Source organism: Mustela nivalis, assembly GCF_964662115.1.
Source record: "Mustela nivalis genome assembly, chromosome: 10".
Classification (NCBI taxonomy): Eukaryota; Metazoa; Chordata; class Mammalia; order Carnivora; family Mustelidae; genus Mustela; species Mustela nivalis.
Window position 1 is genome coordinate 6,365,793 of NC_139029.1, and position 24,697 is coordinate 6,390,489.

The window sequence follows — 24,697 nt, forward strand, 5'->3', positions numbered from 1 at the left end:
TGGGCCTCTTGTCTCTCTTTTGTCACTGTGTATATATGAGGTACCCTACTGTTCCTTACTCCGCTATCTCTGCTCTTCCTGAAGCCCGCCCTCCCTGAGCATGACAAGCCCGCCCTCTTGTAAGACTCAGCTGCCTTGTCACCTTCCCCTGGAGCCTTTCCCTCAACACCCCACATTCCTGCAGACCCCCACTCTGGTTTGGCTTCTGCTCTTACCATATTGCATTAGAGCAATCTGCTTTTGTGTCTGTTTCCCCTGCTAGATTGACAGCACAGAACAAGTCACATTCATTTTTAATTTTCAAAGCCCATTTATTTCCGCCTGAAACACTGGGACTTGGTGAAAGTTTGTGGAATCAATGAATAAATCATTGGGATCATATTATATGCGGCTATGTATATTGCATTTTAACTTAACCTCGTGTTACAAGCATTTCCTTGCATCCTTACAAATTAAAACACCAATTTTAATGGCTACAGGTTTTTCCATCATTAAGTATAGTGATTAAGCTTATCACCAAATGTAGGAAATTTAGGTAGTTGTCAGGGCTGGCTGGCTTTCTTTCTTTCTTTAAAGATTTTATTTGGGGCGCCTGGGGGGCTCAGTCAATTAAGCATCTGCCTTTGGCTCAGGTTATGATCCTAGGGGTCTGGGATCGAGTCCCACATCGGGCTCCCTACTCAGCGGGGAACCTGCTTCTCCCCCTCCCTCTGCCCCTGCTCCTGCACGATCTCTCCCTCTCTCGTGTTCTCTTTAATAAATGAAAGAGAGCGTACAAGAGAGCATGAGCGGGGAGGAGAGGGGCAGAGGGAGAGGGAGAAGCAGGTTCCCCGCTGAGCAGGGGGCCCTACTCAGGGCTCAAGCCCATGACCCTGGGATCATGACCTGAGCTGAAGGGAGATGCTTAACCAACGGAACCACCCACGTGCCCCAGTTTTTTCCTGTTTAATATATATATGTTTTTAAATGTTATTGCTTTAGTTTAGAATTTTTAAAAAAATTATTTTTATTTTTATTTTTTAAAGTAAACTCTACTCCCAGCGTGGAGCTCAAACTCACCACCCTGAGATCAAGAATCACCTGCTCTACCAGCTGAGCCAGCCAGGAGCCCCTCTTTTTAAATATATCTGACTGTGATGAAGCTTTGTATATGAGTCTTTGTCTGACTTTTTTCTTTTTTAAGTCTATTTATTCTTAGAGAAGGTGCCCACGTGCGAGCGCGCACGTTGTGGGGAGAGGCGGGGGAGAGGGGGAGAATCTCAAGCAGCCTCCCCGCTGAGCGTGCGGGGCTCCGTCCCAGGACCCTGATCATGACCTGAGCCCAAACCAGGAGTCCGCTGCTCAACGGATGGAGCCACCCAGGCGCCTCTGATTTTCTGATAAGTTCCCTAAGGTTTCTAGAATCCCTAAGTCTAGAAACCCTAAGGTTTCTGGATCAGAGGGTGTGTTCCTCTTTAAGGATTTTTCTAGAATGTAGCCAGATTACCTTCTAGAAGATCAGTAGGGCTACAACCTCAGTGTCAAGAGGGTGGGTAGTGTTTTAGAGGGCTGGTGTTTTTGAGGCCACCTCTGTGATCCAGCGTCCTTTTCTGAAGCTGCCGCGGCGTGGGCCTGGTGCCGCACGTGAGGGGGCTCCGTCTGAGTCTCGGTCAGGGTTAGGGTAAGAAATAGGCTGCGAGGACATGTGAAGAAAAATAACGGGAAGAGAAGTGGAGCGTCAGTGGGCACAGGTGTCAGTGGCTACTTTTCTTCATACGGTAGTTGCAGAATGACAGACTTTGCTCTGTCACTTGTTTTCTTTTTCCTTCTTTTAAACCATTTACTAATCTTTTCTAATCAAACACTTACTATAACAAGTTACCTTTTTTTTTCTTGGTCTTTTCTTGAAAAACATGTTTTGGCTTTTTTGGCATGCCAGAAATGATGATAATGACCGCAGTAATAGCTAAGGTGGCCGGCACTTCGGATGTGCTAAACACGTCACATGGGTGACAACTGTGTGACCCCAGGAAGGGACGGTATGGTCAGGGTTCTCACTTTATATGTGCACAGGGAGGGCGATGCTCAGTCACAGGCCCAGGGCCGGTTGAGCTCTCCCTGCCTGCCTGATGTCCAGAAAACAGGGGTCTTGCTTGAGCAAAACGCAGTCCTGAGCAGCCAGAGTTCCCTAGGAAGACACGAGGGATGTGTCTTTGCCCTTCCACTGCCCTCCAGACTGGTCTACTGCCCTCCAGAAGTATTAGAAGTACCCACCTCCCCCGCCCCCCACTTTGCTGAAGGGACAGCCCCTCCACATTCCCACTAGGTGACATTGTCTTCTGCTTTCCAAAGAAATCAGTAGTCAGGCACTTTTCCCTGGTCCTTTTACCTCCCTCCTTCGTTCCCACTAACATCTTTCCACGTTCAGGCCATGAAACCTGCCTCTTTCTGATAAAAATAACAACTGCGGTAGTGGTAGAGGGGAAGTGTTTATGGGGTGCCAACCCCTGTTCTAAGTGCTGGATTTTTTTTCAAAAGATTTTATTTATTTGACACAGAGAGATCACAAGTAGTCAGGCAGAGAGAGAAAGGGGGAAGCAGGCTCCCCGATGGGCAGAGAGCCCGATGAGGGTTCGATCCCAGGACTCTGAGATCATGACCTGAGCCAAAGGCAGAGGCTTGACCCACTGAGCCATCCAGGCACCCCTGAGTGCTGGATTTTTCTGTTTTCTGTGTAGCACAGCGACTTCGTCAGTGTTCTTTTCTGTCCTGTTTTGCCGTGTGCCTGGCTTTCTGGGTAATCATTTGGTCTTCTGTCTTCCTGCCCTATCCCTTTTGACTCAGAAGCTCTCCAGCTCACACTGGTGGTAAAATCAGCAGGAGGCCCCGCTGGTCCTGTCCTCTTTTCGCACTATTGCTTTATCCCTGTCCTCCCCTTTCACAGACCAGACCCTTACAGGAGTGGGGCTCCCGGCCCCCTCCTTTTCCAGAGCCTTTCCTCCATGTGCTTGTTGGCACAGTTTCCCCTTCATTGCTACATCCATACTGCCCTCGCTAAGATTGCCAGACCCTGGGCACTTCTCAGAACATGTCCTTTAACCTCTCTTTGGCCTGGTGATCTCTTTGACCCTGTGATCATGGTTTTTGGCAAGCGTCTTCTGGAGGCCATGGGTATTTGGCTTTCTTACTTTCCCGTGTCCATTGCGGACTGCTCTTTCCCAGTACACCCTAAAGGATGTTTCTCAGGACTCTGTTCTTGGTTCTCCTTTTGTTTCCTACCTTCCAGGTGCATTTGTTGAATGAATGAATGAATGAATGAATGAATGACTAGCCTGTTTGGGGGCATTCGTTTTATTTATTCTCTGGGCTCTGTGGTCCATGCTTAGTTTTGAGTGTTCAGGAGGTAGCCAAGTTCTGCCCTCTTGGTACCTAGAGTTTCTGCCAGTACCTACTGTACTGAGTACCTGCTGAGTACTTCCTGATGACCCTCCGGTCCCCTTCCGGGTCCTGTCCCCTGCTTGAGATGTGCCAACAGATCTCCAGCTTCCCCAGTGTGGTGGACAGAACATGGCTTTTCAACCTGCCGTGCTTCCTTGCGTGGCTCTGCTTGCGGGGTGGCGGGGTGGGGGGGTCACTGGAAAGCCACTAAACCTCCCTGTGGCTCAGTGCTTATGGAGAGTAATGCTGGGGGCATGTTTTAACAGCGGATTGAATGAAGACTATGCAGCCCATGCATGCCCTGAGAGTAATTTTTAATCTTTTCTAGAAAGGGACTCCTTTGAAAAGCTAATGAAAACCGGAGGCCCTCCTGACCCTCCGGATTGAACCTGCCCTTGGTACTCTATCTTAAATCAGTCCACAGCAGCAAGGGTGATGTGTGGGTCTCCTCATGGGGCCCCCTCTAAAATTGCTTTCTCTGAATCGTCCTGCGGCAGGAAGCCTCTGCAGGTACATGGTTTGTGTGGTCAGTCACACACTGTGTTGAGACATGCGTGTAACGTGCACAAATCTCTCCTCTGGCTTAGTGTTATTTTTTGTGTCCTCATTTTACTCTGTCCTAATGTCCTTGTCTGTTTGATTTTAAGATAAGTTGAAAATATGTCTTATGTGTTGTTAATCCTGAATCTAGTTGCTAGAACAAGGAAACGGAAACCATATCCATACCTATGTCCGTCTGTCCATCCGTACCCGTGTCAGCTGCCTGTAGGGCAGTATTCTGTCTGGGCGTTTCTCCAGGCACCTCAGCGCAGAGTGCAATCGGAAATCACCTTCTCTTCTCAGAATGTCCTTTTGTAGTCTCAGTTTTAGGGAATGGTACCATCTGTTAAGGCCTGAAATCTAGACTCCATTCTTCCTCACATGTCACTTGCAAATAATGACCAAGTTCTGCTGATTGAACACATGAAATATCCCTGGAACTGTCCCTTCCACGGTCCCCGTCACCCAGACTTGCTTTGTCCCACTCCAATCCATTCTCCACGTAGTAGACAGAGTGATGTGTTTTTAAAAGACAAATCTGACCCAGTTACTCCCCTGCTTGAATCCATCAACATCTCTTCCTCGCCTTTATGGAAGAGTCAGTCTGAGGGTAGTGTCAGACCTCACCGCGAGCTTGTCTCAGCCTGCCTTGTATCGTGCCGTGGCCGCACACACTCACCCCTAAACAACTCCGGATTCCCCCAAACGCTGTGTGTTCTCATTGAGCCTCAGCCTTCGACAGTGCTCCTCTGTCCCGTCACCTGACCAGCTCCTCCGACCTGTCTTGAAACTCCAGTCTGGTGACGTGCTGCATAGCGTGCGAGTTCGTATGTTGCTCGATTTTCCAAATTACTGCCTCGGATGATTGGCCATGCTGTTAACATACAGTCGGTGTAAGTGAATTTGAATCCTGAAAACCCACTCGGGAGAAAAGCGAGGTGATGCTCCTCCTGCAGGCGGATGACGGAGAGCACGCGTACGCGCAGGAAGTAACAGAACGACTCATTTGATTCATGAGATTTATTTTAAGGGTGCCGGGGTCTTCTTTCTGAGCCCAAGGACAGAAGGACGGCTGGGCCACGGGAAGAGACCGGAACCTGGAATCCAGATGCCGCCTTTGCCTTGGCTTCTGCTTGGTGATACTCAGTGCCTTGTGTGCACTGTCCGTGACCTTCCCCGTCCTCACTCAGCAGCCCCGGAGACTCCGGCCTCGCGCCTGCTCTGTGCAGCTGAGCCCCAGCTAGAGAAAGCACGAGCCGTGCTGGGGCGTCTCCGTTTCCTCTCAGCTTCTTACTCCGGGAATTTTCAGATCCGCAGAAGGGTTGACCGAGTCACCCAGATGCATCAGTTTTTGGTGTTGCCTTTTGGCCGTGTTCACTTCAGTGCTGTCAGTACGAATGTGCCTGTATACATGTGTGCACACACCCGGACCTGTCTACGTGTGTTCATGTGTATGTCTGTACGTACACATACCTGTTGGTTTTGGATGGACTGTTGGGAAGCGTGGAGAACCGTAAAGCAGAGAACCATAAAGCGGAGATAGGAGGTGGTAAGGGAAGGCCTCACTGGGAAGTAGCATTTGAGCCAAGAGCTGAAGAGGGGATGCTGGGCAGTTACTTGGGGGGGCGTGTGCGGTAAGTGACCCGTAACGTCACATATGCGGTGAATTAAAAAGACTCTACTATACCAGACGGTGTTCTTGTTGGGATATTCACTGCCCCTTCCTGGGGGAGGGCTCTCTGTCTCCACCCAGCTGCCTTAAGTTGTGCCTGTGTGACTTGTTCTGGCCAATGAAATGTGAGCAGAAGTGACCAGGTCCCTTCCGGCCAGTCCAGCCTGTGGCCCGTGGAGGCTCCGCTGTCATCCTGGCTGTCGGAGCGAGGGGATCTGGAGCAGAGCTGCACTTCCACCGGAATGTTTTCCAGTTTTATAGGCATGGCAGGAAATAATGATGATTTCGTTTTCTTCTTCAGAAATTGTGGGAAAGGAGAAGAGGGGAAAAAATAGAAACTTATTATGTATCCTTGCCATTTTCATTTATGTGTAATTTGCACTTAATAATAATATCCATTGTAATGTAAATATGCCCAAATGGAATTATTGTGTGTGTCCTTTTGCAACCTGTGTTTCCAACTTAATTTTAAAAAGTACTGTGGTAAAACAACGTATAAAAATAGTTCCCCTTGGGTCGCCTGGCTGGCTCAGTGGGTGGAGCCTGCGATTTTTGATCTTGGGATGTGAGTTTGAGCCTCACTTTGGCTGTGGAGATTGCTTAAAAATAAAATCTTTAAAAAAGAAAATCCTCCTTTTAAGAGCAGGAGATCGTGAAGTAAATAGAAAACACGTTGGGGGTTGCCCGGGCGGTTCTGTTGGTTGAGCATCTGCCTTTGACTTGGGTCATGATCTTGGGGTCCTGGGATCCATTCCCTGCATCGGGTTCCCTGCTCAGGGTGGAGTCTGCTTCTCCCTCTCCCTCAGCCTGTCACTCCCTGTTTGTGCTCACTCGCTCTCTCTCAAATAAATAAATAAATAAAATCTTAAAAAAAAGAAAACACATTGTTTTCTTTTAAAGATACAGCATTATTGAGCTCCCCTTGTGTGCACATGTGTGTGGATGCATGTGCGTGTGCATGCGTATGTACGTGTGTATGCACGTGTGCACGTATACACTGTGTGTGTGCAGGTGTGTGTGTACGTATCTGTCACATCCCCATGAAGTGATAACAGATACCCAGCCTGAGCTGGGGTCCGAGTTGCCCTCCTTTGTGACTTTTCCACTCCCGTTGGGTCTCGTGCAGACCTTACCGTGCTGTATCCCAGTTGATGGGTTTTGTCCATGTCTTTTCCCGCGTGGATCTGGAAATCCTTGAGGGTGGGGCTTACTCCTCGGGCGTGGTCCGCTCTTGAGCCCCTGCTACAGTGACTTCAGAGCGCCTAATCAGCCAATAAGGGACTGCATCTGGGGGGAGCAAGATTATGTTCACAAAGTGTCATTTTTCTTTGTTTTATTTGCTGGTAATCTGTAGACTTTGGACCAGAAAATAGAAATGTTCTTTATTTCAGTGTGGGCGCTCATCAAAGAGGGAGCTTGCAAATAGTCCAGTGTTCATAGAGTTGGATACAGTATCTGAAATAGTAACGTTAATGTATACGCTCATTAACTCATAACTGATAATGAACAAGTTCTGGGTCTTGAGCGGAATGAGGCCGTCTCTATGTGCAGGTCCCTGCAACTTCAGAAGGGATTTTCTGCTGTAAAGCTCAGTGGGGTGTGGTTCATATGGGGCACTCCAGAGGTAGACTGTCCTGGCTCTTCTTTTTTTTTTTTAAAGATTTTATTTGTTTATTTGACAGAGATCATAAGTAGACGGAGAAGCAGGTTCCCTGCTGAGCAGAGAGCTCGATGCGGGGCTCAATTCCAGGACCCTGAGATCATGATCTGAGCCAAAGGCAGAGGCTTAACCCACTGAGCCACCCAGGCCACCCCCCACTCCCCCGACTGTCCCGGCTCTTAGCTCCTTTTTCATTTTCTAGCTATGTCACCTTGAGCAAGTCACCTTATCTCTTTGAGCTTAGTTTCCTCATCTGTAAAATGGAAAGATAAATAAATGGACTGATCTCTTTGGGTTATTAACTAGGTTTATAAACTGTGAAGCCCTTAGAATAGCATCTGGCGCATGGTTTAAGGGCCGAGTAAGTGTTAGTCATATTATTAAAAATTATTGTTTTGTCTTTGAGTTTCCAGCACCCTTCTGGAAGTCGTTGTCAGTGACTAACCTTGAAAACTTTATTATCTGAGTGCTCAGTTAGCTTCCTGTCCGCAGGAGAGCTGATGGGATTGTATTGAGAAGTAAGAAGCGAGTTACTTGTGTTCATTTGAAATCTTTGAAGGAGAATTTAAGTCACTTCTTGCCATAGTGTTAAGATTGAAGCAAAAGGAATTTTTGCAGGGGTGCCTGGCTGGTTCAGTCTTGTAGAACATGGGACCCTTAATCTCAGGGTCCTGAATTCAAGATCCACATGGGGTATGGAGCCTATTTAAAAAGAAAGGATTTTTCTGTAGTTTTGGCCTAATGTATATAGGGTGACAGCAGATTGAACTTGATACATTTTTTCAAATGGAGGGAGGGATTTAGATGGCAAGAGTCTTGGAGCTTTTGAGTGAAGATTAATTTAAAATAGTGAATTTTTAAAAGGCAGCTGGTGAATTTTGGGTCACAGAGGTGTGATGTTCACTTTTTTTTTTTTAAGATTTTTAATTTTTATTTATTTATTTGACAGAGAGACAGTGAGAGAGGGAACATAAGCAGGGGAAGTGGGAGAGGGAGAAGCAGGCTCCCTGCTGAGGAGTTTGATCCTGATGCTGGGCTCGATCCCAGAAACCTGGGATTATGACCTGAGCCGAAGGCAGATTCTTAATGACTGAGCCACCCAGGCGCCCCTGATGTTGAGATGTGAAGATTTTTTTTTTTTTTTTTTTTTTTTTAATTTATCAGAGAGAGAGACGGGGAGAGCAAGCACAGGCAGACAGAATGGCAGGCAGAGACAGAGGGAGAAGCAGGCTCCCTGTCGAGCAAGGAGCCCGATGTGGGACTCGATCCCAGGACGCTGGGATCATGACCTGAGCCGAAGGCAGCTGCTTAACCAACTGAGCCACCCAGGCGTCCCGAGATGTGAATGCATTTACTTTGAGATACAAAATCAGCAATAATCAAAATAAGTGGTATCTCCAGGACACCATTCTAAGGAGTAAATATTCAAACGTGTTTATGTTGGAATTTAATTTTTTAAGAGTATTAAAAGATGCTTCTGTGGAATGACTGTTTACTAAATTTAAAGCAATGATTTTGGATTTACCGCCCCCCCCCAAAAGAAGACCCCGCTAAAAATGAGAGGAAGAGTCGGGCCTATCCTGTCAGAGCCTCTGCCCCACGTCACTGCAGAGGCCCTTGCTGGTTTGAACAGTAGCTGTTTTGAATCTATTTTTAGTTGATCAGGAACGTGAGAGTAGGAAATGCATCAGAATCGAACAGTTCTGGGGAAAGCCCTATTTTAATGCCACTTGTGAAAGGAGAACTCACATGGTCAAGACCAGAAAAACTCTAGAAATGAGATTTCATGATCTGTATGTTTGGGTTTGAATTGTGGCCTAGGACGTAAGTTGCAGAATTGGAAGCTCCTTTTATATGCTTTTGCTGTTTTCTCTTTGTGACATCTGGGAAAACTGAATTATTGTTTAAGAGAGGTTATACCGATCTTACATGCTTAGTTTGTTAAAAAGTAGACTAAGCAAAGAGAAAAAAGTTCAATAATATTTTGATGTGCCAAGCTATTTTTAGTTTGTGTCTCACATGTTGTGATGTTCTGTTTGTGATAAAAGTGAGGTCACATCTCTTAATAGTCAAATTAATGAGATGATCCCTCATACCTTCAGATGCTCACAGCCATCTTCCAGCAGTCGCCTGTCTAGATATTCCCTGGGTCTTCCCGCTGCTAAACCAGTTCATGGCCAGTCCTGTCTTAGAAAGTGGTCCGTCTCCTGAAGGGCACGGTCCTCCGTGGAGTATGGTGCAGGCAGCCCAGAGCGCTGGCCCTTCTGTGGCTCCTTCTCCTCTTCCCAGTAGGTCTTTAAGATGGGGGTGGGTGAGGACAGGTTTTATCAGTCATCTCCGACCAGTTCGTGTCATGCACGGACCTGCCTATGTTCCTCACTGACCTCCTCTGTCTCTGTTAATAGTCCACACTGTATTTCACAAAGTCCTGATTCTTCACTCTCCTTTTTCTCTCTCTCTCTCTTTCTGACCTGTGTTTTGCAGAGTGCTGGGGATAGGGATTGGGGAATGCCAGCGCGGTGGAAATCTTTCTTGGAAAACTCCCTTCCTTCAAGCCCGTTTATTGCCATGAGCCAGGACATTTATTCTCTGTTCACCCAGAAGAACCATTTAAGTATAACATCTCAGGCTGAACTTGACACCAGATTGAAAAGTGGCTTTATATATATATATATATATATTTTTTTTTTTTCCAAAAACACCATGTGTGCTTTTTCAAAGTAATGATAATATTAATTCCTGAACAGTAAATTTTATGTGCAAAAGACATTTTCTAGCACTTTTCATTTATTCTTTCATTGATTCACAGCTGCTCAGAGAGCGTCTTCTGTGTACCCGGTACTCTTCTAGGCACCGGTAAGGTATCAGAGAGGAAACCGAGAAGTCCTTGCTTCGAGAAGCCTAGAGTCGGGGAACAGGGAATGAGCAGTGCATAAAGAACATCACATGTGTAGGAGGTCAGATACAAGCCGTAGAGATAAGTAAAGTAGGGCGCAGGGCTTGGATGCTGGTTTTCCCACTACTCTGTGGAGGCTACAGTTTTTACCCCCATTGTACAGATGTGGACACTGAAGCCCAGAGAGGGTTAAGTGACTTATCTTGATTCTACCTAAATAGTAAGTGGTAAAAGTTGAACTTGAATTTGAAATCAAGCATGGGCTCCTAAGTCAGCTGCCTTTAAGGTACTGAAACTCAGCTTCAGGCAGATCTGTCCAAATGCTGGTTTCTGTAAAACTTTTAGTCTCCCTTCATCAGGCCTTCCGTTGTATGGGTGTGTATAGATAAACACATTTTAAAGATTTTATTTATTTTGGAGAGAGAGAGCAGGAGGAGGAGCAGAGGGGGAGGGAAGGGAAAAGAAGTCCAAGCAGACTGTGCACTGAGCGGGGCGCCTCGTGTGGGATTCGGTCCCATGACCCCGGGATCGGGACCCGAGTCCAAACCAAGAGTCAGACACTTGAACCAACCGATCCACCCAGGAGCCCCTAGATAAACACATTTTAAAAATTAAAAGTACTGGGTGCCTAGGTGGCTCAGTTGGTTGGGTGACTGCCTTCAGCTCAGGTCATGATGCTGGAGTCCTTGATCGAGTCCTGCATTGGGCTCTCTGCTTGGTGGGGAGTCTGCTTCTCCCTCTGATCCTTCTTCTCATGCTCACTCTTTCTCAAATAAAATCTTAAAAAAAAAAAGTTAAAAAAATTAAAGTACTACTTTGAGTATCAGGTAAGATATTTTAATTATTATTTATTTATTCTTTTATGCTAAATGAAAAAAAATATAGAATCCACACAAAAAAAGTAGCACTTGTAGGCCTTGAAGGACAAGTACAATTAATTATTTAAAAAACTGAACCACATTTGGGACACCTGGGTGGCTCATCCATTTAAGCATCTGCCTTTGGCTCAGGGCATGATCCTGGGGTCCTGGGATCGAGCCTCACATGAGGCTTCCTGCTCAGCGGGGAGCCCGCTTCTCCCTCTGCGTGCCCTTCCCCTTGCTTGTACTCTTTCTCTCTGACAAATAAATAAATAAAATCTTTAAAAACAATTGTATCATGTTTGAGGGGCACTAGGGTGGCTCAGTCAGTTAAGCGTCTACCTTCGGCTCAGGTCATGGTCTCCGGGTCCTGGGATCGAGCCCCACATCGGGCTCCCTGCTCAGAGGGGAGCCTGCTTCTCCCTCTGCCCCGCCTCCCTCTCTCTCTTGCTTGCTCTGTCTCTTCTCTAGTAAATAAATAAAATCTTTCTAAACATTATTTATTTGTTTATTTTTGAAGATGTTATTTATTTATTTGTGAGAGAGGGAGAGCACAGAGGAAGAAGCAGACTCCCTGCTGAGCAGGGAGCCCAACATGGGCTTCGATCTCAGGACCCCAAGATCATTCCCTGAGCTAAAGGTAGATTTCTCACCGACTGAGTTGCCCAGGTGCCCCAATAAATAATGTCTTTAAAAAAATGAAATTACGTCACGTTCAAAACATAGAGAAGACTCCATTCGACATTGAGGTTGTGAGGAACCAGGTACATACCTGGCAGCCACTGCCCACACGGCAGGCTTGCGGCCAGGGCATTTCCCACCGCGCGCACCTGCGAAACTGGCATCAGTTACAGAACAAGACCGACGGCGGCAGCCTGGGCACCTGCCCACACCTCTTCTCTCTGTCCGTGAACCTGATACAGATGGAATCACGCGGTCTGTACTGGTTTACATCTGGCTGCTTCTGCTCCATACTGTCGCGAGCAGCACCCGGACTGCCATGTGGACCTGAGCTCCCTCACCGGCTCGCCCCCTGGGTTCCAGAGTGGGACACACCGCCCTGACTTTGTCCTCACCTGGGGTCGTCAGGGCGCTTCTACAAACACACGCCACCCTGTAACAGCTGCCTGGGCAAGCTCTGTGGGGAGTTTATTATCCCTGCTTCCCCTCTGGGAAGGAGTTAAGTATGTTACCCAAGACGACAGCGAGCACGGCCAGTCTGGGGGGCACCAGCATGCACGCGTCCTGCCAGATTGCCGGTTCCTGTCCCTCCGCCGCAGCCACCTTTCCTGTCACATCGTGCATGTGACACCCCTGGGGTCTGCATCTACCTGTGTTCAGACGCTTGCATCTTTCCTGCTCTCCTCGGCAGGGTGCACTCAACTCCCCACCCCTACCCACTTTTGCTCTTCTGTTGTTTTTTTTTTCTCTTACGGTAGAAAGTCTCCAAAATCGGTGCTTGCAGTCTCCCAGGCTTGGTTGGAGCTGCTTTTATTTGTGAGAGAGGGAGAGCACAGAGGGAGAAGCTTTCCACGCCTGCATTCCTCCAAACAGGCCTTGACAAGGCCTTCAGCTCCCACCTCTTTGCCAGTTCCGACGGTACCTGTCCATCTTCGTGTGGCTCGCCTGTCCACGGCATGACGTTACTCGCCGTGGCAAGTCTCTGACTGGTTTCTAGGAAGGCAGGGTCAGTCCTCCTGGTGAACCTGGAGGCCTCCCGACACCATTCTCAGACTCCTCTTTGGTGTCACCTCCCCTCCCTTGCCCCACGTCAGTTGTTGGTGTGTTGGCGGGCTCCGTCCTCGGACTCCTGAATCACTGTCTGCATGCGCTGCCTCGGTGACCTCATCCCTGCTCACGGCTCTCCGTGCTGTCTGGAAGCCAGCAGCTCTGCAAGGGGCGTCCTGACCTGCCCTCTGTCCTGCACATCGGATCCTGTTTTCATTTTAATTGCTGTTTATTTAATCACTATTTATTTCTTTATTTTTAAAAGATTGTATTTATTTGAGAGAGAGAGTGCACAAGCAGGGGAGAGGCAGAGGGAGCAGGAGAACCGGGGACTTGATCCCAGGACCCTGTGATCATGACCTGAGCTGAAGGCAGACGCCTCACCGTCCGGGAGCCACCCAGCCGCCCCCTAATTACTATCTTATACTCAATTAAAAGTCATAGAATTCACATGAAGATAACGTCATCTGCGTGGTTAATAATCATGTGTCTAAAATAACTTTATCTCCTCCCTCCCTCCATGTTTCCTACCATCGTCTTTGTCTCCGTAAACCGATTTGGTGAGTTGCTCAGGCCCAAGACATCGGTGTCAGCCTTATTACCTCCTTTGGTTCTGTCCCGCTTCCACCCGGTCCCTCCGCAAATCCCGTGAGCTTGTGCTCTGCCTTCAAAGCGTATCGCAGCTGATCACCCACCACGGTCCTCACGGCCACCCACCCAAGTTCAGGGTGTCGGTGTCCTCCTAAGTGCCCTCACTGCCTATTCCCTTTCTCCCTTAGCAGCCACAATAATACTTGAAAATGTAATTATGTCACTCTTTTATTCTCCATAGCAGCCAAAATAATAATTCAGAAATGTATGTTGAATTATGTCACTTTTCTGGTCAAAACCCCCTGGCGGCTTCCCAGTGTTTTCACCACGGCCTACGAGGCCCCTTCATGCCCATGATCTCATCATCTGCTCTTTATTTCTTACTCATCTTGTTCCAGCCACACAAGGCTTGCTGACCTTGAACATGAGCCACCCCCCCCATACTTCCCAGGTACCCACCTGGTTGCCTTCCTCTATTCCTTCGTGTTTGCTGATGCCCCCATTAGTAGAGACGCCTTTCCGTCCACCGTACGTAAAAATCGCAGCACCCTCCCCTCTCCTTACGTGCCCTGCTCTCCCTCCCTCCCTACTTTATTTCTCTCTGGTGGTGTTCATAACCCGCTGGCATTCTTTTCGTCCGTTTGGCTCTTGTCCTTTTGGCCACTGCTAAAATCGGAGTGCCGCGAGAGCAGAAACTCTTAGTTTACTCTCCTGTACTTGATGAGTGTTTTATTTGTTGAATGAGTGGCTGTCTGAAGAGGAGTCAATGTCAGACGTCGGAAACTCTGTCTGAGCTTTGACTGTTCAGTTCAACATTCTTCTGTGTGGCTTGAATCCTTCGTCTGTCTTGATTCGATGTATTCCTTTTCCCCATTGTTCAGTACGTACAGACCTGTTACGTGCCTGGCACTACGCTCAGTGCTGGAGATACACCCATGAAAACAACACAGACGTGCTTTTCTCATGACGCTTCCATTCTAATAGGGAAACAGATAGTAAGCAAGACAGTAAGAAATAGATAAGGTAATGAAGGGGCCCCTCGATGGCTCGGTTGTTAAGCATCCAGCTCGGTTTCAGTTCAGGTCATGATCTTGGGGTCGTGGGATCAAGCCCCACATGCGGCTTCACACTCAGCATGGAGTCTGCTTGTCCCTCTGCCTCTGCCCCCCACCGCAGGGGCATGGGCATGCACGCCCTCCCTCTCAAATAAATAAATCTTAGAAAACCCAAAAGAAATAGATAATGTAATTATAGACCTTGCAGAGTGCTTGGAGCATGTGATCAGAAGGCTACAGCGTCAGTGCGTGTGGAGGGAAGGATCGTGCTAGGTAAGTGATCAGGGAAGTCCTCTAGGAGGAGGTGATACTTAAGCTGAGAATGGCAGGAAGAGAAAGAACCAGCCAGGCCAAGAATTAGAAGATTGTGTCTAGGCTTAAGGAATTGCAAGTGGCTGGAGGCTAACGATGGGGCCGGTGTGGCTGGCGCCTTGTGTGGTTTACCGTGAGCCTGGAGAGACCCCCAGGGGCTCCACAGGACACGGGGACGACTTGGTTTTTATTCCAAGTGCAGCGGGAAGCCGTTGAATGGTTTGAGCAGGGGAGGGTGGTGTGTGTTTTTAAAGAATTACTGTGATGGCTGCGTGGAGAAGAGATTGTAGGGAAAAGTTGGATGACATGCTTTCTTATCACTTAGGATTTTATTCTATACTTAGATTTTGAAAATCGCCCCAGCCCTTGGCAACTGCTATTTTACTTTCTGTCTCTGAATTTGACTACTCTGGGTACCGTGTCAGTGGAATCACACCGTGTTTGCCCTTTCGGCACTAGCTGATCCCACGTAGCCTCATGCCCTCCAGGTGCATCCGTGTTGCCGCACGTGTCAGAACATCCGTTTTAAGGCTGAGCACTGTTCCGTTGTGCCTGTGTGCCACGTTTTGTTGACCTGCGGAGGGACACGGGGGTGCTCTTACTGACAGCGCTGCTGTGATCGTGGGGGACTAGCTCCCTGTTGGAGTCCCTGCTTTCAGTTTCCTTGGGTACTTCCTAGGAGTGGAATTGCCGGCTCCTATGGTCATTCTGGTTTTAATTTTTTGAAGACCCACCCAACTGTTTAAAAAGGGGCTGCACCACTTGACATTCCCGCCACCCGTGCACGAGGGCTCCAGTTTCTTCACGTCCTCACGAACACTTGTTATTTTCTGTTTTTTTCCATGGCAGCCGTCTTCACGGGTATGAGGTGTTGTTATCTTCTTCGTGGTTTGGTTTGCGTTCATTTCCGAAACCTGAAACTTTGAAAGTCTTTAAAGAAAGGAATATGGAGCCTTTGCTTTACCAGGCCAGAGCGGACACGGATTCCTTGGGCCCTTCGGCAGAGGGCCTGGTGAGAAAGGGGGTGGCCTAGGTAGGGTGGTGGCCGAGGAGCTGAGGGGAGAGCGTGGACCCAGGTCGAAGGAGCAGAGCTTGGTGACAAACTGGGTGTTTGAGGAGATGAAGGGAAGCGAGGAAGCAGTGAACACAAATCCTGGGTCTGTGGCTTGAGTAATTGCATCGGAAATTTCTGGGCCATGTCCCCACCCTCTACCCCAGGTAAGTGTTCATGAGAGAAACACTTCAGGAATTTCTTTCATCTGTGAACGGAGCAGGTGTGGGGCTTGACAGTAGGGAGATAAGGATGAAGACTAGAGGGCCTCCTGATTCTCAGAGATTTGGTCTCAGGACTCCTTTACACTCTTAGCAAACCGTGAAGATCTCAAGGAACTTTTGTTCAGGCGGGTTCTATCCATTGAATTTGCCATAATAGAAATGAAAAGCGAGAAACCTAAAAAATAATAATAAAAACATTGTATGTTAATGTAAATAATGTATCTCTAATGAAAAGACCACATTTTCCAAAACAAGCATATTATTTTTAAATGATTTTATTTATTTATTTGAGAGAGAGAGAGAGAATGAGAGGGGAGAAGGTCAGAGGGAGAAGCAGACTCCCCGTGGAGCTGGGAGCCTAATGCGGGACTCGGTCTGGCGACTCCAAGATCATGACCTGAGCTGAAGCCAGTCACTTAGCCAACTGAGCCACCCAGGCACCCCCAAACGAACATATTTAGTGAGAAAAGTTGATGTTATCCTCACTTCTGCAAGTCTTTTAAATGTCCTATTTACTAGAATTCAGCTGAATTCTCATATTAAATTCCGTATTTAAGTTGTTGCAACATGACATGTCACAAGGTCTCTGGAAAACTCCACTGGACCATTGAGAAGGAGAGCAAAAGAGGCAGATGTCTTAGTGATATTGCAAAAATAGCTTCGGCTTCAGCATGCCCTCTTGTAAGGGTCTTGGAGATCCCCAGAGATCCCCAGACTGTTGGAGTAGTGGTGAGGGCATAGACTGTGCAGCCAGATGGTGTGGGCTCACGTTCTAGCTCTGCCGCTTACTAATTAAGCAAGGATGTAACCTCTGTGCCTCAGTTTGCCCATATGTAAAATGGGCATAAGTGCACACAAAAGCTCATTATAAGGATTAAATGAGTTTGGATTTATAAAGTGTTGAGAACATTGCCAGAAAACAAAGTGCTGCATCAGTGTTTATTTTAATTTTATTTTTTCAGTTAATTTTTAATTTTTTATTAATTTTTCTTAAAGATTTTATTTATTTAATTGACAGAGAGAGAGGTCACAAGTAGGCAGAGAGGCAGGCAGAGAAAGTGGGGGAAGCAGGCTCCCCGCTGAGCAGAGGGGATGCGGGGCTCAATCCCAGGACCCTGAGACCATGACCTGAGCCGAGGGCAGAGGCTTAACCCACTGAGCCACCCAGATGCCCTGATTATTCATTTATTTTTTTGATTTGTAATCTCTGCCCCCAGCATGGGGCTTGAACTCCCAACTCTGAGATCGAGTCGCATGCCTAACCAACGGAGCCATCCAGGTGCCCCTCAGGGTTTATTTTTAAGCAGTAAGACCCAATCTTTTCTTCAGGGTGAACAACCAGACAACTTCAGGATTTTGTGGAAGTTCGTTGATAGGTGTATTTGTAGCTGGGGCATAGGAATGGGCTCCTCAACTTTGGGGTCAAGAATCAGAAAATATCCTGTTATGGGGCGCCTGAGTGGCTCAGCAGGTTAAGCCTCTGCCTTCAGCTCAGGTCATGATCTCAGGGTCCTGGGATCGAGCCCCGCATCGGGCTCTCTGCTCAGCAGGGAACCTGTTTCCCCCTCTCTCTCTCTGCCTGCCTCTCTGCCTACTTGTGATCTCTGTCTGTCAAATAAATAAATAAATAAAATCTTTAAAAAAAAAAAAAAAGAATCAGGATGTCCTTGGATGTCTGAACAACAGAAGGAACAGGTTGTCTACAGTGTCAGGATGACAGATGCTTAGTTCAGATGCGGTTTGTCCCGGTCAGCACTGTCGTGGGTTGACTTTTTCATTTTCCTTATTAGTGATGAAATGAGTGTAGCAGCCTAGTTGGTTTGCTTCTTGGATGGCTGAGTAGAGCTAGAAGCTTATCACAGTGGTTAGATATCCTCACTGCATGGCACAGCAGGTGGTCAGTGAGTTTATTGTCTGGTTGTAAATTAATGATTATCAAAATGTGAGGGAAGCATTTTCAGAATCCACTGGGATTTTGTGGCAGATATTTTAATCGCTGGATAACTCTGGGGTATTATTATAGGGAAGAAGTAGCGGATTATATTTTTATTGCAATTAAGTAAGAAAAATTGAATTGTTTTGCTCCTGAAAGTGAGGACAAAATTTGTGTCTTAGTGTAATGTTTGTTACTTTTGCTTTAGTAAATTAAATTGGGTATTTATGAGGCGCCTGGGTGGTTCAGTCATTGAAGCGTCTGCCTTCGGATCAGGGCCTGATTCCAGAGTCCTGAGATCGAGCCCCGCATTGGGCTCCCTGCTCCGCGGGAAGCCTGCTTCTTTCTCTCCCGGTTCCCCTGCTTCTGTTCCCTCTGTCACTGTGTCTCTCTCTCAAAAATAATAATAATAAATAAATTGGGTATTTGTTTAAAAATCTCACCTGTTTAGGGGAGCCTGGGTGGCTCAGTCGGCTGAGCATCTGACGCTTGACTTCTGCTCAGGTCATGATCTCAAGGGCCATGAAATCGAGCCCTGCATTGGCCTCTGCATTGGTGTGGCGCTTTTTTAGAATTCTGTCTCCTTCTCCCTTTGCCCTGTCCCCCTCCCCCTTCTCTCTCTCTCTCTCCCTCTCTTAAAAAACCAAAACCAAAACCAAAACAAACCCAAAAAACCTCCCCCCAAAACAACTGACCTATTTTGAAATAACTGAGTTACGTAGTTTTATTAAAATAACAAGCTCCGGTGTGTTTAAAAGTGTAGCGTGCTTGTGGCAGATTCACGCTATCACTTAAGAAAGCGTGATAAATGGAGATCATAAGGCAATGAGGTGCAGTTTTTAAAAAGCGAGGTGGTAGTTCGTGAAGGTGCCGGTATGCCAAGTTATTACCTGTTCTGAATGAGCCCTTTTTTCTCTAGACCTGTTTGGCCGTTAAGCGCCAGTGTGGTTTTCGATGCTTACTTGACGACCTTAACGTTGTTCTTGGGCAGAACCACATTTCTGCGGTTGAGTTACAGAATGTCTTTTTCCCTCTTGTAGATCCGACGGAGGCGCCTCGCACGACTTGCCGGTGGACAGACCTCCCAGCCGACCACCCCGCTCACCTCGCCCCAGAGGGAGAACCCTCTGGGGCCTCCCGTAGCAGCATCAGCCCCAGGCCCCTCCCAGAGCCTTGGTCTCAGTGTCCACAGCATGACCCCAGCTACCTCCCCAATAGGTGCATCAGGTAAGCCTTCCTCTCATACCTGGGCCATGTTTCTGATCGCCGTCCTAGCTTTCTAGGAAGCTCGCGATGATGACATTTTCACAGCAGGGTGAATTGAATTGAGGACAGCAGCTTTTTCATATCCTGCAAGCAACAAAACAAAACAAAACAAAAATTCTGCAAGGAGTAGTTTAAAAGATTAAGATCATCATATCGTGTTTTGTTCATCTCTGTTCATTTTGATGGTCATCTGTTTAAACAAATTGTTTTCCTTTCCATAACTTTGTCATTTGTTTCATACAGGCAGCTCAGGTCTTAGTCTCTGATGGCAAAGCCATTAAGGCTTAATTTGGCTCAGCTGATTTTATGAGTTTGGGTGGTACTTTTCTTTTATGATAAAATCATCTGAAAATGCAAGATTAGAATAATGGCCCAAATAACAAACCTTGAAATATTAATTTCCTTATTTACTTTGTCTTCATTTTACTTCATTTTACATTTCATTACTTTGGCTCCATTTTACATTGTCTTATAACTCTTTCTCTGAACTTTCAGGGTATAAAAGTTTACATGATGGGATGTTTTAGAGCTATCTCACTGACAGTTAATTAATGTGAAAACTTCTTTCTTTATAATTAATGGGCTCACAGTTGATATCCACGACTGCCTTTGTTGGAAAACAGTAATATTGATACATACTGTATATTTGAAAATATCTGTCTTTTATCAAATGAACTTTTCTACTGAGCCTAAGAATTATTACCATTATAATGAGTATTATAATTGGGATTCTAATTTTGAAAAAGCAGGTGCATTCAGATCTGCATTCATCACCATGTCATTGAATAATTTAATATGATTGTTCGTTCTTACAGTCACGTAATGCACTCCCTTCGTTGGCTTCCACATAATCCGTCTTTCTGAACCGGGTAACTCGTCAGTTAAAAGCATTTGCCGAGTTTCTGTTGCCATAGCTCTTGCTAGGCTTCACTGTGGACCGTTCTGCCATGTAAATATAAACGCTTATACATCCTTCTGTTGATTGTAAAAGTGAGAGATGCTTAGGCCACATCATCAGTTAGTAATTAAAAAATGCCTTTGCCTGAAGGGTCTTCCTGTCCACCTCTGAGAAGCTGTGATGGTCTCCTGGTAGGGGATGGGCTCGGGCTTCCGGTCGGGTTTTTACCTTTTCCTTGGAAACAGTGCTTCCGACAGTGTCGTCTCCGACAGTCTCACCGTGGCCAGGTCCCACCTGGAATGCTGGAGATTGTTGGGGGAGGCCTAGTGGGATGGGGAGGGGCCTAGATCGCACCGCACCAGTGGCGGGCAGACCGGAGAGCCGAGCTCGTGTGTGTCTTGCTCACTGCACCCCTTTGGGACGACCAGGAATCATCACGGCCTGTGCCCTGTCCTGCTTGTCAGCCACCAAGACTCCCAGGTCCTCATCCCTTACTTCTCGGTCTCTCCTTTCTGTATGGCTTGCTGTATACACCTGTCTTCCCCCACCTCCAGCTCTGAAATGCTCACGGTCAGTCCCTGGCAGGTTCCTTCTCTGTGGACAGTCTTTTCCCTTGGGGCTCTCCTGAATTGATACCCCTCCTCTGTTGCTTTCTCATTTCTTCTTCTAGACCAGTCTTCCTCCACACACTGATTTGCAGCTTGTGTCATCAGACTGTATCCCCCACTCCTGTCCTTGCTGCACCTGTCCCCGGCCCCCACTCGCCCTACCTGTGTGGTCCACGCTTTCCTCAGCTTTGCCTGTGTCGTGATTCCTGGTGACTTCAGTAGCCGTGTGGATGACCTTCCAGGACTCTGTCCTCCCACTTTTTTGCACTGCTTTCCCTTAGTGACACTGTTTTCCATCTGACACCAGCCACTTACGGCCATGATCGTGCTCTAGACCTTCCATCTCCGTGACTTCCCGAGCACCACCTTCAGCTTTTTGGCTCCCCCCTCTATGCCACTTTCTTCACTTCTTCCTCCCCTGGGGTCCCCACTTCCCTCCTTGCCCCGTTTAAATTCCACGGTCGCTCAGTGTCCCTCCTCTCTCTTGCCTCCCTCTCGTTTTGTCTTATTTCCTTGGTTAAACCATGCTCCTAGTTGGTTGGTTTGCTCTATAGATTTTATTCATTAATTCATCCATTTATTTATAAGATTTATTTATTTATTTGAGAGAGAGACTGCAGGTGCATACATAGGCAGAGGGAGGGGTGGCGGGAGAGAGAGAGAGAATCCCAAGTAGATTCCTCGTTGAGTGCGGAGCCCAGTGCAGGGCTCCACCTCACGACCTTGAGACCATGACCTGAGCTGAAATCAAGAATCAGATGCTTAACTGACTGAGGAACCCAAGTGCCTGTAAAGAAACTATTTTTAATCAAACTCTGTACCCAATGTGGGGCTCGAACTCACAACCCTGAGATCAAGAGTTCCATGCTCTACTGACTGAGCCAGCCAGGCGCCCCTGCCTGTGCTCCTGGTTTCAGACCCCATTTCCCGGCTTCTTGCTGTCTCGTGCCGTGGAACAAGACTAGAGAAAATTCCAGAACCGTGCTGTTTGTCTCCTTTCAGATTTGTGGTCCCGCTCTCTCGCAGGGAGTGAGAGCGTATTTCCAGGTGACTCTCCCCCTCCCGGGTCTGTTTCACACCTCCTTCCTTGGTGGGCAGCACCTCGTTCTCCGTGCAGCTCTGGGCTCAGGGCCTGCCTTCCTGTTTCGTGGAGAAGCAGACACAGGCAAACGGGAATCTCCGTACGGTCCCCATCGTCGCATCCTCCTGCCTGCCCGTATGTGTGGCCAGTTCTTGTTCAGTTTGAACTGTCCCCCCAGAATTCTTCCTGAATTCTGTCCCCAGATCCCACCTCCTCTGTCCTACTCAGAGCCATGCCCCAGCACTTCCCATCTTCCCTGCTTCGTCAGGTTTTCTACCTCAAGTGGAAAACTTTTATTTTTTTTTTTTTTAGCAGTCATTATACATGCTGTTCCTTCTCCCATCATGGGAATACATAAAAAGGAACTCTTCCGATCTCATTTCCCCTGCCAGCTTCCACCCCACTGGCTCTGCATCACAACAGAACTTCCCGAGCGACTTGTCTAGCCTCTGTCTCCTTCGTCTGTCCTTGTCTGGCCTGGCACCCACTGCTGATTCCAGTCCAGCCGAGTGAGGCCTCCTGCGGGCTGCTCTGAGTCAGCGTCTCAGCCTCAGTGGATGGGGCTTTGGCCCTCTTCTTGAAACACTTTCTTCTCTTGGCTTCCAGAGCTCTGCATTCTCATGCCTTTCATCCTGTCTCTGTTTCTTCTTGCTGCTCATTAAGGTTCTGTTTCATTTCTCGGACGTGTAAGTGTCAGGGACTAGGGCTCAGTATTTCACGCTGTTGCCCCCTCCATCCGTGTTAATTCCCTTACTGATTTTATCTCGTTTCCCAGCTTTAATTACTGTCTCTATGCTGCTGGTTCCAAGGTTGATTTCTCCAGTCCAGAACTGTTCCCTGAGCCTCAGACTCCTACATCGTCTGAGAAGCACCTCACAGTTACCACGTCCGAAATTGAGCGTCTGGTATTTTCTCTCATCTGATCCCCTCGAATCCCATCTCAATAAATGGCACCTCATTTCTTTCTAGTTGCTTAAGCCTACAACAGTACCTCTTCTTTTGATCTCATCTTCTAGATCAGGGATCAGTAAATGTTCTGTAAAGGGCCGGGTAGTAAATATTTCTGATTTTGCAGGCCGTATAGTCTCTGTCAACAACTATTCGTTTCAGCCCCTGTAGCACAAAAGCAGCCGTAGACAATATATAATGACCATGGCTGTGTTTCAATAAAACTTTATTTGCAAAAACAGATAGAGGGCCAAATGCGGGGCCCAAGGCACCAACACAGCTCACCTGGATTATTGAAATGGTCTCCTGACTGCTGTCTCCGTGTCTACCCTCGCTTCACTTCAGTCTCTTAGGGCAGCACCAGACTGGGTCCCCCTGAAGTGCAAGTACAACGTTGTGTTCCAACAGGGTTGTTTGTCACAGCGAGTTCATGATGTTGCCGGAAGACTTAGCTCCAGATGGGTAGTTCCGGGCAGTGCACGTCTGTGCTGTGAAGTCCTCGTGTTTCTCACATAATCACCATTATTCATAATCACAGTGAGGTAGTTATGCTTAGCTGTGTGCCTGGCGGGTTGGATAAACAAATTTTTACGAATTTATTAAAGAAACAGTTTAAATGAAACCAAAAACAAGCACCTCATAAGGTAGGCCACATCTGTCTTTTGTGGGCTCCCTCAGTTGGCTGCCTGCCTCATCAAGGATGAAAGTCACGGTCCTCACACTGACCGGGCTCTGTGTGACATGGCCATGTTTTGTCTCTGACCTCCTTTCCCATTGCGAGCCTCCTCCTTGTTGCCTTGGCTCCAGCCATACTGGCTTCCTTGCTCTTTCTGGAACATTCCAGCCATGAGACCTGTTGGAACCTGCCTTTTTGCTATTTCTGCCTGGAAGGCCCGGACCCTAAAAATCCACATGGCTTTTTCGTTCAACTCTTCAGATGTTTATGCAAGGGGCACCTTCTTTGGCCACGGTCTGTGAAGGTGCCACCTCTGTCTGACGTGGATGCTACTACTTTGAGCTCTGTCCCCAGCAGATACAGGACCTACATGACTTGTAGATCCCTTCTTCTCCACTTACCCTTAAGATGTGTGAGCCACAGAGCAGGGACTTGGATCCATTTTACCGACTGCTCTATCCCCGTGCCTTTAACAGTGCCAGGCATGTTAAATCTGTGCATCTAGTGAATTAGTAAGTGACTCACAGGAGAAAATGCCAAAACAACATAAGCATACATAACTTAAAAGAAAATCTCAAGAAGACTTAATAGCTTTCCATTAAAAAAATGCAAAGTGGGGTGCCTGGATGGCTCAGTGGGTTAAGCCTCTGCCTTCGGCTCAGGTCATGATCTCAGGGTCTGGGATTGAGCCCCACATCGGGCTCTCTGCTCAGTGGGGAGCCTGGTCCCCCTCCCTCGCCTGCCTCTCTGGCTACTTATGATCTCTCTCTCTTTGTCAAATAAATAAATAAACTCTTTTAAGGGCCACCTGGGTGGCTTGGTCATTGAGCATCTGTCTTCAGCTCAGGTCATGATCCTGGGGTCCTGGGATCGAGCCCCATATCGGGCTCCCTGCTCTGCAGGAAGCCTGCTTCTTCCTCTCCCACTCCCTCTGCCTGTGTTTCCTCTCTTGCTGTCTCTCTCTCTCAAATAAACAAATAAAATCTTAAAAAAAAAAATGCAAGGAGTTGCCATGAAGATGAAGGCTAGTGCTTGTTTTCTGTGGTCCTTGCTGGCGGACAGAGGGCCAGTGGGTACATTGATTGTCCACTGAATATGAAGGAGAGACTTCTGTTCCAGAATCAAGAAGTGCTTTCTGCAGACGCAAATCCTGGGTAGACTGGCACCATGTTGAGGAGTTCTGGCCCAGGAGTGACGTGGCGGCCCCCTCCTTAGTTAAGCTGCTTGCCGCTACAAGTAACTGGAGCTAAGGGTTAGGGAGCAGCAGCGTGTTCTTCTAGT

General features: G+C 47.5%; 1 protein-coding gene and 1 long non-coding RNA gene across 3 annotated transcripts in view; one reads left to right on the forward strand and one right to left on the reverse strand.

Annotated features, from left to right (window-relative positions):
- UBE4B (ubiquitination factor E4B) overlaps positions 1–24,697 on the forward strand; it is a 122,395-nt gene that overhangs the window by 19,718 nt on the left and 77,980 nt on the right. For both annotated transcript variants that reach the window (XM_082685376.1, XM_082685375.1), the window contains exon 2: positions 18,980–19,166. In XM_082685376.1, coding sequence (XP_082541502.1) covers positions 18,980–19,166 — 187 coding nt within the window. The remainder of the gene's footprint in view (positions 1–18,979; positions 19,167–24,697) is intronic.
- On the reverse strand, positions 6,758–19,270 carry LOC309841853. The gene is made up of 2 exons (XR_014299360.1): positions 19,186–19,270; positions 6,758–6,916 (listed from the first exon to the last, which is right to left on the reverse strand). It is a non-coding gene; the product is annotated as an uncharacterized lncRNA (long non-coding RNA).